Source organism: Adelges cooleyi, unplaced genomic scaffold, assembly GCF_023614345.1.
Source record: "Adelges cooleyi isolate 19-005CV unplaced genomic scaffold, UGA_ACOO_1.1 ACOO_flye_CR_arks_rails_tigmint_CR_PRNA_30, whole genome shotgun sequence".
Lineage (NCBI taxonomy): Eukaryota > Metazoa > Arthropoda > Insecta > Hemiptera > Adelgidae > Adelges > Adelges cooleyi.
Genome location: NW_026095971.1, coordinates 15609060 through 15622378, shown reverse-complemented (window position 1 = coordinate 15622378; position 13319 = coordinate 15609060). Strand labels below are relative to the sequence as shown.

General features: G+C 28.5%; 3 protein-coding genes across 5 annotated transcripts in view; 1 reads left to right on the top strand and 2 right to left on the bottom strand.

The window, feature by feature from the left end:
- The window catches only part of LOC126837861 (glutamine--fructose-6-phosphate aminotransferase [isomerizing] 2-like), an 18073-nt gene extending 14900 nt beyond the window's left edge, over nucleotides 1–3173 (bottom strand). Inside the window, exon 1 of one of the 2 annotated variants that reach the window (XM_050571812.1) lies at nucleotides 2963–3173. The gene's annotated coding sequence lies outside the window, so the exon portion shown is untranslated. The remainder of the gene's footprint in view (nucleotides 1–2962) is intronic. The other variant, XM_050571810.1, reaches the window with a different exon arrangement.
- LOC126837865 (NAD kinase 2, mitochondrial) overlaps nucleotides 1–6754 on the top strand; it is an 8566-nt gene extending 1812 nt beyond the window's left edge. Inside the window, exons 1-4 of one of the 2 annotated variants that reach the window (XM_050571819.1) lie at nucleotides 2467–2692; nucleotides 5149–5527; nucleotides 5591–5855; nucleotides 5946–6754. In XM_050571819.1, coding sequence (XP_050427776.1) covers nucleotides 5246–5527; nucleotides 5591–5855; nucleotides 5946–6538 — 1140 coding nt within the window. In that variant the 5' untranslated portion in view covers nucleotides 2467–2692; nucleotides 5149–5245 and the 3' untranslated portion in view covers nucleotides 6539–6754. Of the gene's footprint in view, nucleotides 1–2466; nucleotides 2693–5148; nucleotides 5528–5590; nucleotides 5856–5945 lie in introns of those variants that run through there. The other variant, XM_050571820.1, reaches the window with a different exon arrangement.
- LOC126837869 (SPARC) lies at nucleotides 4111–13319 on the bottom strand. The gene is made up of 8 exons (XM_050571825.1): nucleotides 13146–13319; nucleotides 8405–8505; nucleotides 7917–8067; nucleotides 5126–5241; nucleotides 4905–5051; nucleotides 4616–4818; nucleotides 4401–4548; nucleotides 4111–4340 (listed from the first exon to the last, which is right to left on the bottom strand). The coding sequence occupies exons 2-8, from the start codon at nucleotides 8486–8488 to the stop codon at nucleotides 4290–4292; spliced, it is 900 nt and encodes a 299-aa protein (XP_050427782.1). The 5' UTR covers nucleotides 8489–8505; nucleotides 13146–13319; the 3' UTR covers nucleotides 4111–4289.

The window sequence follows — 13319 nt, the reverse complement described above, 5'->3', positions numbered from 1 at the left end:
GACTTAAATAGGCGGGTGGCGTCCTCTTGAAAAGTATGTACAGGTAAATACAAATTACAATTATAATATTACAAGTGTTTTTAGGATATATAATTAGTTTATAAATTTACTATTTGGTATTATTAATAATAATTATATTAGTTTATACTATTATTATGAAACACTTGATCGTCTAGACAAAAAACCAAAATGTTATTCTAATTATTTTTATATGATATTCTATATATTTCTTTAATCACAACTAAAATTATACAAGTTAGATCGGATATGTTTCAACCTTCTTTTCGATAGGGCAATGCTAATTTATTTTAGTCCAACAAATTTATGTTATCTATTTTTTGTACATTTTGGCAGACGGGTTTACCGGGTTTCAAGGATATTTATCCTTAGATATTAGAGCACAATCCGCCACTGACAGTTAGGAAAATAAGATGCGTCAGTGTTTGACGTTACTCTGATATTATTCTATACTTTTAAAACACCAATAATTGCAATTAACTAGAAAACTTAGGGAGAGAAACTACAGCCTGGGCAAGAAACCCCAATTTTAAGAAATCGATTAAATACATAACTATTTTTTAACGGTAATGAGCTATTTATAACAACATAATCAGTAGTTTAGTTTCAGGTATTCTATGGAATATTAATACGTTTTTATCGAATTAAGAGGGCACCACACCATTTATATTAGCGTGTAAAAAATGCCTGGGCAGTTGCACGTTTATGAAGAACTGAGCGGTTTTTACGTGAAGTTAAGATCAAAACGTTATCTAAAGTTTAATGTAAACGATTTTTAATAAAACTCCCTTCCTGGCATTTTTCTGTTTATTTTTTACCTTCAACCTGTCAAAATAAACCACACGCGCCTGACTTGGAAAATGTCTACAAAGCAGTATTAAATTTATTAAACAAAATACATAGTGTTTTACTACACCTGGGATGACCTGGTTTTAATTATTTAATAATTACCATCTTTAATGTAGCCTGTAGGCGTATTGTTTTACATTTTATTAACTTTTGTTTTGAATTTTTATAAAAAAAAATAATCTAAGCTAAAGTTTCTACTAAAAGTAATCATAACGTGTTATTTTGATTGTTATGTTTTTGTACAACAAAGCGTTTTAAATGCATGTTGAGATTTCTATAAATATTTTGAAAAAATGTTAATTACTTTTAAAATAAAGGGCGTGTCACCCCCGAATGTTTGCAGATTAACGCTATTGCTGCGTTGTAAGATTTGAAAAACAGTCTTATATATCAATATGAATCTATTTTCCTGTTGATATATAAATGAAAATGTTAGTACACGGTACACTTAAAATACAAGTGTATTATACATGTATAGTAAATATTTACAGAAATACCTACTTTGTCTCATCATCATAACCTTGAAGATCAGGAGACGATTACTTAATGAGTTGCTTTCGGGAGGAACCTACCTACACTGTCCCAGTGTTACTAAAATCATTGTTTAGAAATTAAATAGAAAATCTGCACTCTATCGTTATTTGATATCAATTAGTTGCAGAACTTTTACAAACACTACATCAATAATAAATTCAAACTTTCGATGTAAAATAGTTTAACAAAATCCATATTATTACCACTAACTTTAAAAAATATCAAAATAATTTATAGTTATAATAATTTCTACACAGTAGAACTTGTAAAACGAAAATTAGAGAATAAAATATAGTTTACTGGAGTTGTTCGAGTAGATAAACATTTTTAAATAATACAAATCTATGAGCTATGGCTATAATTTATTATAACATATATTACATATAAATTATACTCTACGACAATATTGTAAGGTTATTTAAACCATTTCACAAAATTGTATCTGAATTATGTTTACTAAATATTTAATATTTATAGCTCATTAACTAGCCCAAACTAAAACAATTATTTAGTTAAGAAATAAGTAAATAGTAGCTATCGCAATATTAGAGTTTATCGGATTAGTTCTTTATTTCTGTAAATGGAGGTTTTTATCGAATTTATAATTTGAGAATATAATTTAATAAAGGTATACTGAGATTTATTTTCAGTAGTTGCTAATAGTGAAAACTAATGTAAGAAAATAGTTAAACCTAAAAGTGTTATTTTTTTTTATTCTAGTAATTAGTTTAATCATAGAAATCGAATCAGTGATACGTTATTACAAATTTCAATGAATCAATGAAATTTGACATTGTAGTAAAAACAAATTAAATGGTTTAGTTCCAATAAAGAAATTGGCACTTTTATCATTAGTTAGATAAATGATATTTATAGAGAACGGTAAAGAAGTATAAACCATTTGTTTGACTATCAAAATGTATGGTGCATGAGTGCATCCTAAAGCTGCAGCTGCTACTATCGTATGGCGGTTAGCGGTACTCGCGGTAGAACGGAATAATTGATAACGAAACTATATGGCCGCATCACCTGATCAACTGTTGATAAGGCGCATAGCTGTATTTGAAAAACAACAATACACACTTGATAATATATTATGCACCGGCGGCCTGCAACGAGCACTTTCACTAAATAGCGCTTTGTCCTTTCCATCTTGCAAAATATTGAAACACACGCGACCGTTCTACTGATAACGACGACGTTTGCTGTTAACTATAATTTTTCTCAAGTGCATTGAGACCCGGCAATTATCCAGGATAACCGAAAACGCCGACTACGTTGAACAATAGAAGTAAGACGTTGGAATATTATAAATATATTTATAACGATAATAATTAAAATTATGATTATTACTGTTATTATCATCCGTGAACGAAGCCCATGCGACGCGTTTGCGATAAGCGATTAAACCAACATGTTTTAACCGAAATAATATGGATAACAAAAACGTATTAAATCGCACGAAAACGCTTACACTACATTTAACTACTAACTAAATATAGTATTATTATTTGTTATATTAATATTTACACTGAACGTAAGCCAATCGATTTTTACTTACGTACGGTTTTTTTTTTGCCACAACTGCGATGGTAAGCTCGGCTTATTTTGCGCCTAGACTTTACTAGAGTGAGTTTAAGGATATTATGTAGGTACCCATACACTTGTATTACTCCGTTTATATTATCATTATAGAACGACGTTGTATTGTTATTTAATATTGTTTAGTTGTTATCATATATCTGTAATCCCGTGAAGACGATGGGTAGTGGGTTTTGACTTTTGAATATCGGTAGATAACCTATTTCGTTCTATTACGTATAAAACAAATATTTCCACGATAAACAGTGTCACCCCCCACGCAACGTAAAATTTCCCTTTGCTAACGCTCGACAGGGCCTTTTCAGATTTACCTTTAACCGCGAATAGGTATGTTTAATTAGGCATTTACCGGCGATCCTGAGATAAATCGCGCTTTTACCCAAGCCTAAATACACAAATCATCAATACGAGTATACTTAACGAAAAATTAATCCTATGTATTATTATATTTCATTTCGGTATAATATGGAGAGGCCTTTTGTCTTTAATCAGGTTTTTCATTGAACTTTTTACTTCAATTTTTTTGGTATTCTCGAATCAATGACGTTTTATCGTTTTATTAATATTTTCCTTTGTACACATACTAAATAGCATAATATTGGTTACACTACATAATTAATTAGTAAAATGCTTTTATTTAATTTAAATTGAAGTATGCAAATTCCAATTTTAATCCTATTAATCACAATACAAATAAACTACTTTTTAACTATTTTGTATGATTACTTGTTGACATAGTTATCTCAATATTGTTGAAATTATAAATAACTGTTAAGCTAATGGTGCATTTAACCATAACTAACAATAAACATCCATGTTATAATTGGCAATATTTACCGAATAAAAACTGGCAACTATACTTATAATTTAATCTGTTGTTCAATTAAGTAAATACTAAAAGAAATGTATATATTTATCATCCTATGCATTTCTTATGATTTTATGTGCAAGTACACTTTTACAATATTCCATCAACCGGATAATAATCCTGTTATTTTAGTGTTAATATTTAACCTGTATATCATAGTCTTTGTGTTCTAAAACGGTAAACTACCGTCTTGGTTTTTGTAAATTTTAATTTATTAACATAATTAAAGTAGATATTAATTTAGGTAGGTGCAAATAATAATATATTAAAATATAATTAGTTATAAGTAAACTGAAAATAAAATAATAAAACTTATACTGTGAAAGATATTATTTGTTTAACTTTATAATTAATGAAAAATAAATAAATTTCATAATTTTATTTAAACCAGTAACTAGACGCATGGCATAGTCAGTATTCAAATACTAAGATCGTCTCGAAGATCATCACACTCGGCTTCAATTGATTCCTGTAATTAAAGATAATATGCATCAATGAAAATAAAAAATATCTTACAAGCATTGCTTACTTTTGGTATGTCCAAGCATTTTGCCCATTCATCAAGAGTAATCATGTGATCATCATCAGAATCACATTTGTTTAAAAATGGAGCAATACAGTGTTCCAAGTACATTAGTGGTGCTCTAATTGGGAACAACTCATGTCTCGATATAGCTCTATAATACAAAATCTTATTTTGTTTATATTCTACACTACTTGTTAAAATGCCCTAAATTATAATACTTGTCATGTGGATAGTCATCTAAATCACACCATTTCCATACTGCAGCATTTGCCCAACGTTTTGTCATATTAGTTTCTGCTTCTTTTGCCAATTTGGTAAAGTGAGAACTCAACTCTTCCCTATCGGCTAAATCTTGCATTATGTTAAACAGCCATTCTCTCATCCTCCTTGGAAAATCTGCCAATTCAGAATCCAAACACTCCTATATTTATTAAATTAAATTATAAATAATTTAATTTGCTTTTAATTCATGTCTAAAATTAATTAAATATAAACCATCAAACATACGGGTAATTGTTTACATGTACCATAATATTCTACGTGCAAGTGACTGAACTCTGGATTTTTGCACTTTTCTGACTTCTCTTCACAATAACATCTCATCCTGTGAACTTCGCAGTCTGAACCCCAAGTTTGATTGTGATTTGAACATACCTAATTAAATTATCTATGAAACTTTTTTTTTTTGTTCTGTGATAATAAAATTATAATTGTTTTATTATCTTTACTTTTCTTCTTATATCTGTTTCAGTAGGACAGTCTGTAATACAAACGCATTGTGCTTCTCCATCTTCAGTTAGTTTGCACACACGTCCAGCTCCACAGTGTTTCTTACGGCAAGGGTCTAAATGATTATCAAAAAGACATTTAAACAATTTAGTGTAGGGCGCAGATACATGCAACTATGGAGAGGCAAAAAAGTCTTATTAGTTGCAAAGTACTCAAGAGTGGAACGTGAACAACTAGAAAATCAAAATATTCCTGAAAAACAACTATTGGATCAGTTGAGTGCTCAAGGTGTTAACTTAAAAACTGTGTTGAATACTCACTATGAACATTATAACATTGTCAAAGAAGTGAGAGCTGCAGTTAAACATTTGGACGTTGAGTCAAAAATAATAAGTTTGAAGGTAAAGTATAATTTAAATAATTATATATTTATCATAACTAGTTAATTTAATTCAATTTTTAAGGACATTAATACTTCAGCGATCTCGTGGGCTGATGTTCTTATAGCTATTGGCGGTGACGGTACATACTTGGTCATGTCCAGTTACGTTCAGGACCATAATAAAGAAGTTGTAGGAATTAATTCTAACCCAAGTTCATCACTTGGTTATTTATGTTTACCAGCAGTTTGCTCCCAAAATATTCAGAAAACATTTGACACGCTTGAAAAACAAAAGTTCTCATACATAAACAGGACTAGAATTAGAGTTTCTATGAAATGTACTGAAAGTATGAAGTATATATTTTACTTTTGAATAAAAATATAAATTTATTATTTCTTTTTTTCAGTATGCATTTTTAATAAGTTTTTGTTTTTAGAAAAAATTGAGCCCCCCATCAATATGTATCAAGATTTTGTGAAAATAAGACCAGATTCACATTCTACACAAGACATGTTGGCTCTCAATGAAGTTTTTATAGGTGACAGAATGCCAGGACGTACATCTGAACTAGAATGTAAGTTTGATAATAATGATCCAATTAAAGTTAAATCATCCGGCCTTTGCATAAGTACGGGAACTGGATCTAGTGCATGGAGTTATGCTTTAAACAAGATTAGCATTGAACAAGTCCGAAGGCTTTTAAATTATAGCAAAGTGAATATGTCGAAAGAAGAATGTGAAAGTATGGTTATAAAATACAATAAAAGCCTTGTATACAACCCTTCATCTGATAAACTACAATATACAATAAGAGAACCAACGGGCAGATTATTGTGGCTGGCTGATGATTTAATTAGGTCTGACAAAATGAAACGAGCAAATGTTGAAAATCATTGTGAAGAGGGATGCATAATATTAGACGGTTTTTTAATATACAAGTTTCCAAAAGGTGCTCAAGCTGTCCTAAGTTCAAAGCCTGAAGATGCAATTAAAAGTGTTTGGATAACCGATGAACATTTAAAAAACTAAAATGTTTTTTTTAATTTATGACCAACTATTATTTGTGTTAAAATTGTATGTTATCCTAAATTTTATTACGTACATTTTTTTGTTAAATATTGTATAATAATTGACATCATATTGACTTAATTATTTTTTTAATTTTAATGAAACCTAAATTTGTATAATATTTATAAAATTAAAAATTAAGGAGTTATTTTTAATTAATATATTTTATCAAACTAATTGTTTATTAATTCATTTTTGAATTTGTAATATATATATATATATATATATACATTCTTATCAAAGTTAAATAATTGTCCAGTTCTGTTGATAAACAATAAAATGACAATTTATTTTTATAAAATATATGTTAGAATATACAACATAAAAAATAGTTATGTTTTATAACTATAATTAACTAAATTTGTGTTTATACTTAGTTCTAAAGTTCTTGTATAGAGTATTTAGTATATTATAATTATGCACTATAATTATTATCGATAAAAATATATCTATCAATAAATAAAACTGATGGTATTTCATGCAAAATGAAAAGGAACTAAAGAATTTTATTAATATATTAGTACTTACTATATAGTAGTTAGGGGTTTAATTTAAAATTGTATAATTAGGTCAACTGTTAAATTAGTTCAGCTAATTATTACTCGTATCAATCAAAATAAAATGTTCTAACAAAAATGTTATTACTCCAATAGCAAGTATTCAGATTCATATATTCAAATAATCTCCCATGACTACTACAAATGGAACTCCAGTAGAGAATAAAAATATATATTTAGAATTAATAGTGATTTGTAAAAAAATGTATAAATATTGTTTATTTATTAAATGTGACAAGTATAAAAAGTCAAACTTTTGGAAAATATAAATAAACCGTTTTACTCAAAGTAATTATACTTGAACTATCAAAATGTTATTTAGCGTTAATGCTTATCTTAAATAATGATGTACAGAACCAAATATTTGTATAATAAAAACTTTTGACCAATATTTCTATTTAGACGTGTTTATTCATATTCTATTTTTTCTAGACTTAAAAATAGCAGCATCAATTATTTTTGTAAGCCCGGATTTAAAAATCCCATTTCTAGTTGACACCCTTGCCATAAAAAATACTTAATTTAAATACATTTATAGATTTATGTATTTAATCAATGGTATGATTGAGGTGGTAAGTACATGATTTTCCTAATGTTAAATGCATCACATTAAAAAATATAAGTGTACATATTAAAACATGAAAATAAAGCAAGGGATATATTAAAAGTCAAAAGGGAGGATATGTATGTAAGGAAGCATGTGACGTGCAGATTAAAAATGAAAGCTAATTTGTTTAAAAAACTAAGATTAATACAAAATTTAAGTTTTAGATATGAGTTACCTTCAAGTTTTTTTGAATTTTCGACAACTTCTAAGTTTTGTATTTGAACCTGTGATGGCCCTTCTTCCTTACCCAAAGCTTTTTCTAAAATTTCTTCCGCGTTCTTTTTTGACAAGTTTTCTGCTTTATTCTTAAATTTTTTATACTTCCTCTAACAACAAATTCAAACTAAATAATTTACCATCTTATTACCTGGGTCATCCACAATTTTCCCCTAAATAAACTAGGTCTTTTAACTTCGACAAATTCAGATTTTTCCCATTATTAAATATTATTTACAAATACGGTTAGTTTACAACTAAGATAATTTTTTTACTATTACTATTTCATGATATGTAAAATAGCCAAGTATTTGTAAAATGTTATAAAACAATTTTTTTATGACAAGCTAATCTTTTTTTTCAAAACTGTTTGATGTATTCGTGAGTTTGTATACAATAGTTATTGATTTTTTTCGAATTTATCTGGATTATTATTTGTGTACATACCGGTTTTTCTTCAGATGTTAAGACACATTCGCAAAGGACCAAAAGCACAAAAGAGCCAGTAATAAGAGCTTTAAAGGAGACCATTTTTATTTCTATATGACCTGAAAAATATTGAAATTAGATTAAATACATTATGAAGGTACCAAGTCGTGTAGACAATTCTTTTGTTATCATTGAAAAATACAACTGAACATAAAATATTCGTACATGCGTACATACATAAGAAATTTAAATAGTGTTTGCACGCACATAATTACTAATATATGGCGTATACAGTTATTATTCTATTGCTGAATGATCATCATTCTTAATTGGGTTAATTAATTCTGCACTATTTCATTGTAACTCGTAACGACGAGAGCTTATGGGCTAGCACATTATATAAACACGATAACGTGTTTTCAACAACTCAAGTTTTCTTTTGTGTCTCTTACCTCTAAAAAAACTTGGACCAAACCCTGATCCTTGCTTGCTGTCTAAAAACAAATTCTCATTAATTCGGGAAAATAGATTTATTATCTGAGCGCACGGCAGAACGCAGGCCAAATTCCAGCAATGCCAGTGTATTTTTACACGAACCAATTCACTCAGTTTTCCTAACTCTCAATTCTCTGCTTTCCCTTATGACGGGCTTTCGAAATTTGATACATAGATTAAGCCTAAGGAGCTTAGAACAAGGTAATAAATTGAGCCCTTAATATTAAGCCTTTTCAAAAGGGGAGAACTTAAAAGTTTGCATTTTTGTTACTGACTCGCTGATCATCAAAATTATAAGGCACTTCCCGTATAGGAAGAAACGTGAAATTTGGCACAAACACAGGTGTCTTATAGTGTAAACAAAAGAAAAATTATTATTTTATCAAAATAAGTGCCGCTTTAGGAATGGTAGTTTCTAATACATCTTATTTTTATCGGTCATCGAATACAGAATAATTTAATAATCGTAATAATATCATTTAGCTCAATCTATCCTCTATACCTGTTATTTTTCGTCAGTAAGTAGAGCTAAGTATAAAAAAAAAGCGAGTGCCACAATGCTGAAACCAGCAAAAAGGAATGTTATGTTAAAAATCAGTCTATCGAAGTAGTGATACATACATTATCGCTAAGTCTGCTCTTTCTTTAGTAACCTCACTTCACTCCTACTTTCATGAGCCACGTTTTTTTTTGTATTTTTATTACTAAACGCTTGGCCAGTTTTTTATTGGGGCATATCACTTTTTTGATAGATCGTCAGTAGTCGATGGCCCCAAACCCACTGTGAATATATATTTTATAGCTACCCACCCAAAAAAATAATTATTATCTTTGCATAAATGGCTTAATAGGCAACAGCTTTACACCAGGCTGTCCCTACTTCCTTTACCTGAACATTTTTTAAATTTTATTAAAAAACATTTTTGTATTTTGATAAAAAAATTGTAAAAGTCCCAATTTGGACTAGTTATGTCAGTTATTTTATTTTTTTAATTATAATTTGCTAAATAAATAAATTACCTAATTATTAAAAACAAAAACAAGTATTTATAAGGGATATTTGTAAGGGATTCCAACCGCTCTGGGAAAATTAATTGCACCAAAAATTTTCAAATAAAGAAATGTGTGATTAAAAAAAAAAAACTTATTTATTAATATACATTGTACGTTGAGGTTTAGACTCAAATTATCCGACGTTTTTTTTAAATATTTTTTTCCACGACACAATTATTTCAAATTGTAATGGTAATCGTTTATTTACTTAATAGCCAAATACACGACCTGTATAATACATATTGTCGCTTAAAATGTAAATCCACATATCTCACTTTTCTCCAGCTTTTTTTATCATAAATATTTACACTATTGGGGAATTTTATTTACACTTAGAGGGGGGGGGGGTATTTTATTTACACAACTTGTGGTTACTCCCACTTGAGTAGTTTGGACTAATCTGCCAATTTTTCGGATTACTTGCACAGCCTTGAAGATGGAATGTGCAAGTATTCCAAAACGTTGGCAGACCAGTTAAACTACTTAAGTGGGATTAACCGCAAGCTGTGTAAATAGTGTAAAACAGTATTGTTAACTCATTTTGGCTAAAAAGCGAGATATGAGGTGTTGCATCTTAATTCTTAAGAGGGCGTCGCACCGGTGATTTTCAGTGGTAAAAACATGTTTAAGCAGACTGAAAATAACTAACTTAATTTTAGTTTTAGAGTAAAAGCACCCATTATAAAATTGAAAGAGAACAATATTCCGGAGGGCAAGACGGTACGTTTTATTTTTTAATTCATTTTTTTAAAAGTTACAGTCATTTAAAAATGTTAAAATAGTCGTTATTTCTAAACTATATATCGAGCGTTATTACTTGGAATAATGAAAAAACTTGCCCTCCGGAATATTGTTCTCTTTTTATTTTATAATGGGTGCTTTTACTCTAAAACCAAAATTAAGCGAGTTATTTTCAGTCTGCTTAAACATATAGAGATAAAAAAAACATTTTTAAATCGCTTTCAGGATGCTGTGGTAGTCTAAAAAATAAATTAACTACCAAAATAGAGTCCTAGTTATTGAACTAATAATTACACGTCACAGTTTAATCTTTAAATTAAGATTTTGTAAAAAATTGCCTATACTTTACTCCTTAAAAATGGGTGGTGCGACGCCCTCTTAAGTTAAAAATGATTTGTGATATTCGAGTTAAAAATATTAAACTAATTTAACTTTTAAAATTCAAATAGATTTTCTTAAAAATCTGTTGTCAAACTTTTTTATTAAAGAAAAACAAAAAAAAAAAAAAAAATGGGGTAATTATACTTTGACAGTTATAAATTTCTAGGTTGCAATGTGTGAGTGAATCAACATTCAACAACCAACAGGTATGAGAAAAATATTTTCATTAGGTTATTAATTACGACGATAGAAAACTACTGAACAAATAATAACTATTATAGACGGACGATCAGCACTACCCTAATACTAATTGCTATAAATACAATTTTAAGAACATTACTATTACAATGCTTTTATAGATATTTGTAATTTTACCATCTACGCCCTACGGATAAGAACTAAAACGTTTATTTGTTAGGGGTTTTATCACTATGTATTGGATAGGTAGACAGTTTAAAATCATTATGGCTATAGCTTTGTGTTTTTTTCTTTTTAATATAAACACCCGTTACCCCGGATATGTTTAATATTATGCTGATTACTCAAAAAATAAAAATTATATTATAGCCAGGCACCGGAACAACATAGTAGCAATAACTACATTTTTTATTCTAGATAAAAGTTTATCTGTGTGACCTACCGGAAAAAGTTATCACTGTTTCTTTGTTCAATTATGACTTTAACATATAAATATTACAGCCGTCCAAATAACGTAAAACCATTATGTTCAACATTTGCACTTTCATCGAACATTATTCTTTAAAAAATATTTTGTAATAGTTTGCTTAACTTGTTTTGACAATTACAATTTACATGCTACGGGATACATATTAGAATAGGTATTTTTCATACAATATTCGTTATAAACACTACTATGCACTAACCTCAGTGAGGTTAGTTAGTATTTATTATACAGAGAAATATAGACGAGTCCTCGGGCTTTTCAACCTTGGACAAATGTATTTTAAATAAATATTTTATTGATTATGAATAAAAAAAAACATATTATGCTTTAGATACTATACATTTGAACGCGCAGTGACCTTTGTGTTGAAAATCACAAAAATATACACATTTTAAATTCGATACAATTATTACAAATAATAAGCAAATCATCTAATACCTAGTTACAATTACTTTTAAGAGGGCGTCGCGTCGCACCGGTGATTTTCAATGGTAAAAACGTATTTAAGCAGACTGAAAATAACTCGCTTGATTTTGGTTTTAGAGTAAAAGCATCCATTATAAAATTGAAAGAGAACAATATTCCGGAGGGCAAGACCGTACTTTTTTTTTTTTTAATCCATTTTTTGAAAAGTTACAGTCATTTAAAAATGTTAAAATAGTCGTTATTTCTAAACTATATATCGAGCGTTATTACTTGGAATAATGAAAAAACTTGCCCTCCGGAATATTGTTCTCTTTTTATTTTATAATGGGTGCTTTTACTCTAAAACCAAAATTAAGCGAGTTATTTTCAGTCTGCTTAAACATATAGAGATAAAAAAAACATTTTTAAATCGCTTTCAGGATGCTGTGGTAGTCTAAAAAATAAATTAACTACCAAAATAGAGTCCTAGTTATTGAACTAATAATTACACGTCACAGTTTAATCTTTAAATTAAGATTTTGTAAAAAATTGCCTATACTTTACTCTTTAAAAATTGGCGGTGCGACGCCCTCTTAAGTCAAAAGCAAATCAAAAAAAGGTAGGTATACGTTTACCATCTTCCATCCTTATCCATTCCTCGGCCTGGATTTTAAAATAACCATTTATAATATTAAAAACAATTTTCAATTAACTATTTTTAATAGTTTCGTATCATATTATTCATTTTTAAAGAATTTTAATTAATAAATATGTAATTTTTTTATAATTTGTTCAAATGTAATTTATGGCAAATAAATGTATCAATTTAATCAACTTCGAATCCAAGGTATTAATTGTATAAATACTTTAACCGTATAATTTCTCTCTTAAATATAGTATTTAAGTACCACAAATTAATGTTTAAACACTCATCATAAAATATTTTTTTACATTTTAACGACTTTAAAAGTATTTTTAATAAATATATTAACAACTTACCTTTTTTATTTGTGGTTCAAGATGTCTATGTAGAAATTAAGGACTGTATCAGCGGAATAACACTTTCCGCATTCGAAACTTAGTAGACATTGCAGTAATTTAGTGTAACAATTTCATAATAGTAAGTATAGCAACAGCTCTCTCTATCGAGATCTGACGGCAAATACAAGCAAA

What these genes read in the sequence shown, in the direction of transcription:
- LOC126837869 (XM_050571825.1), bottom strand. Translation starts at nt 8,488, where the DNA reads ATGGTCTCCTTTAAAGCTCTTATTACTGGCTCTTTTGTGCTTTTGGTC. An exon ending in TAACATCTGAAGAAAAACCG is followed by an intron (nt 8,068 to 8,404) that starts GTATGTACACAA and finishes ATTTGTTGTTAG; the next exon opens with AGGAAGTATAAAAAATTTAA. An exon ending in AAATTCAAAAAAACTTGAAG is followed by an intron (nt 5,242 to 7,916) that starts GTAACTCATATC and finishes ATAATCATTTAG; the next exon opens with ACCCTTGCCGTAAGAAACAC.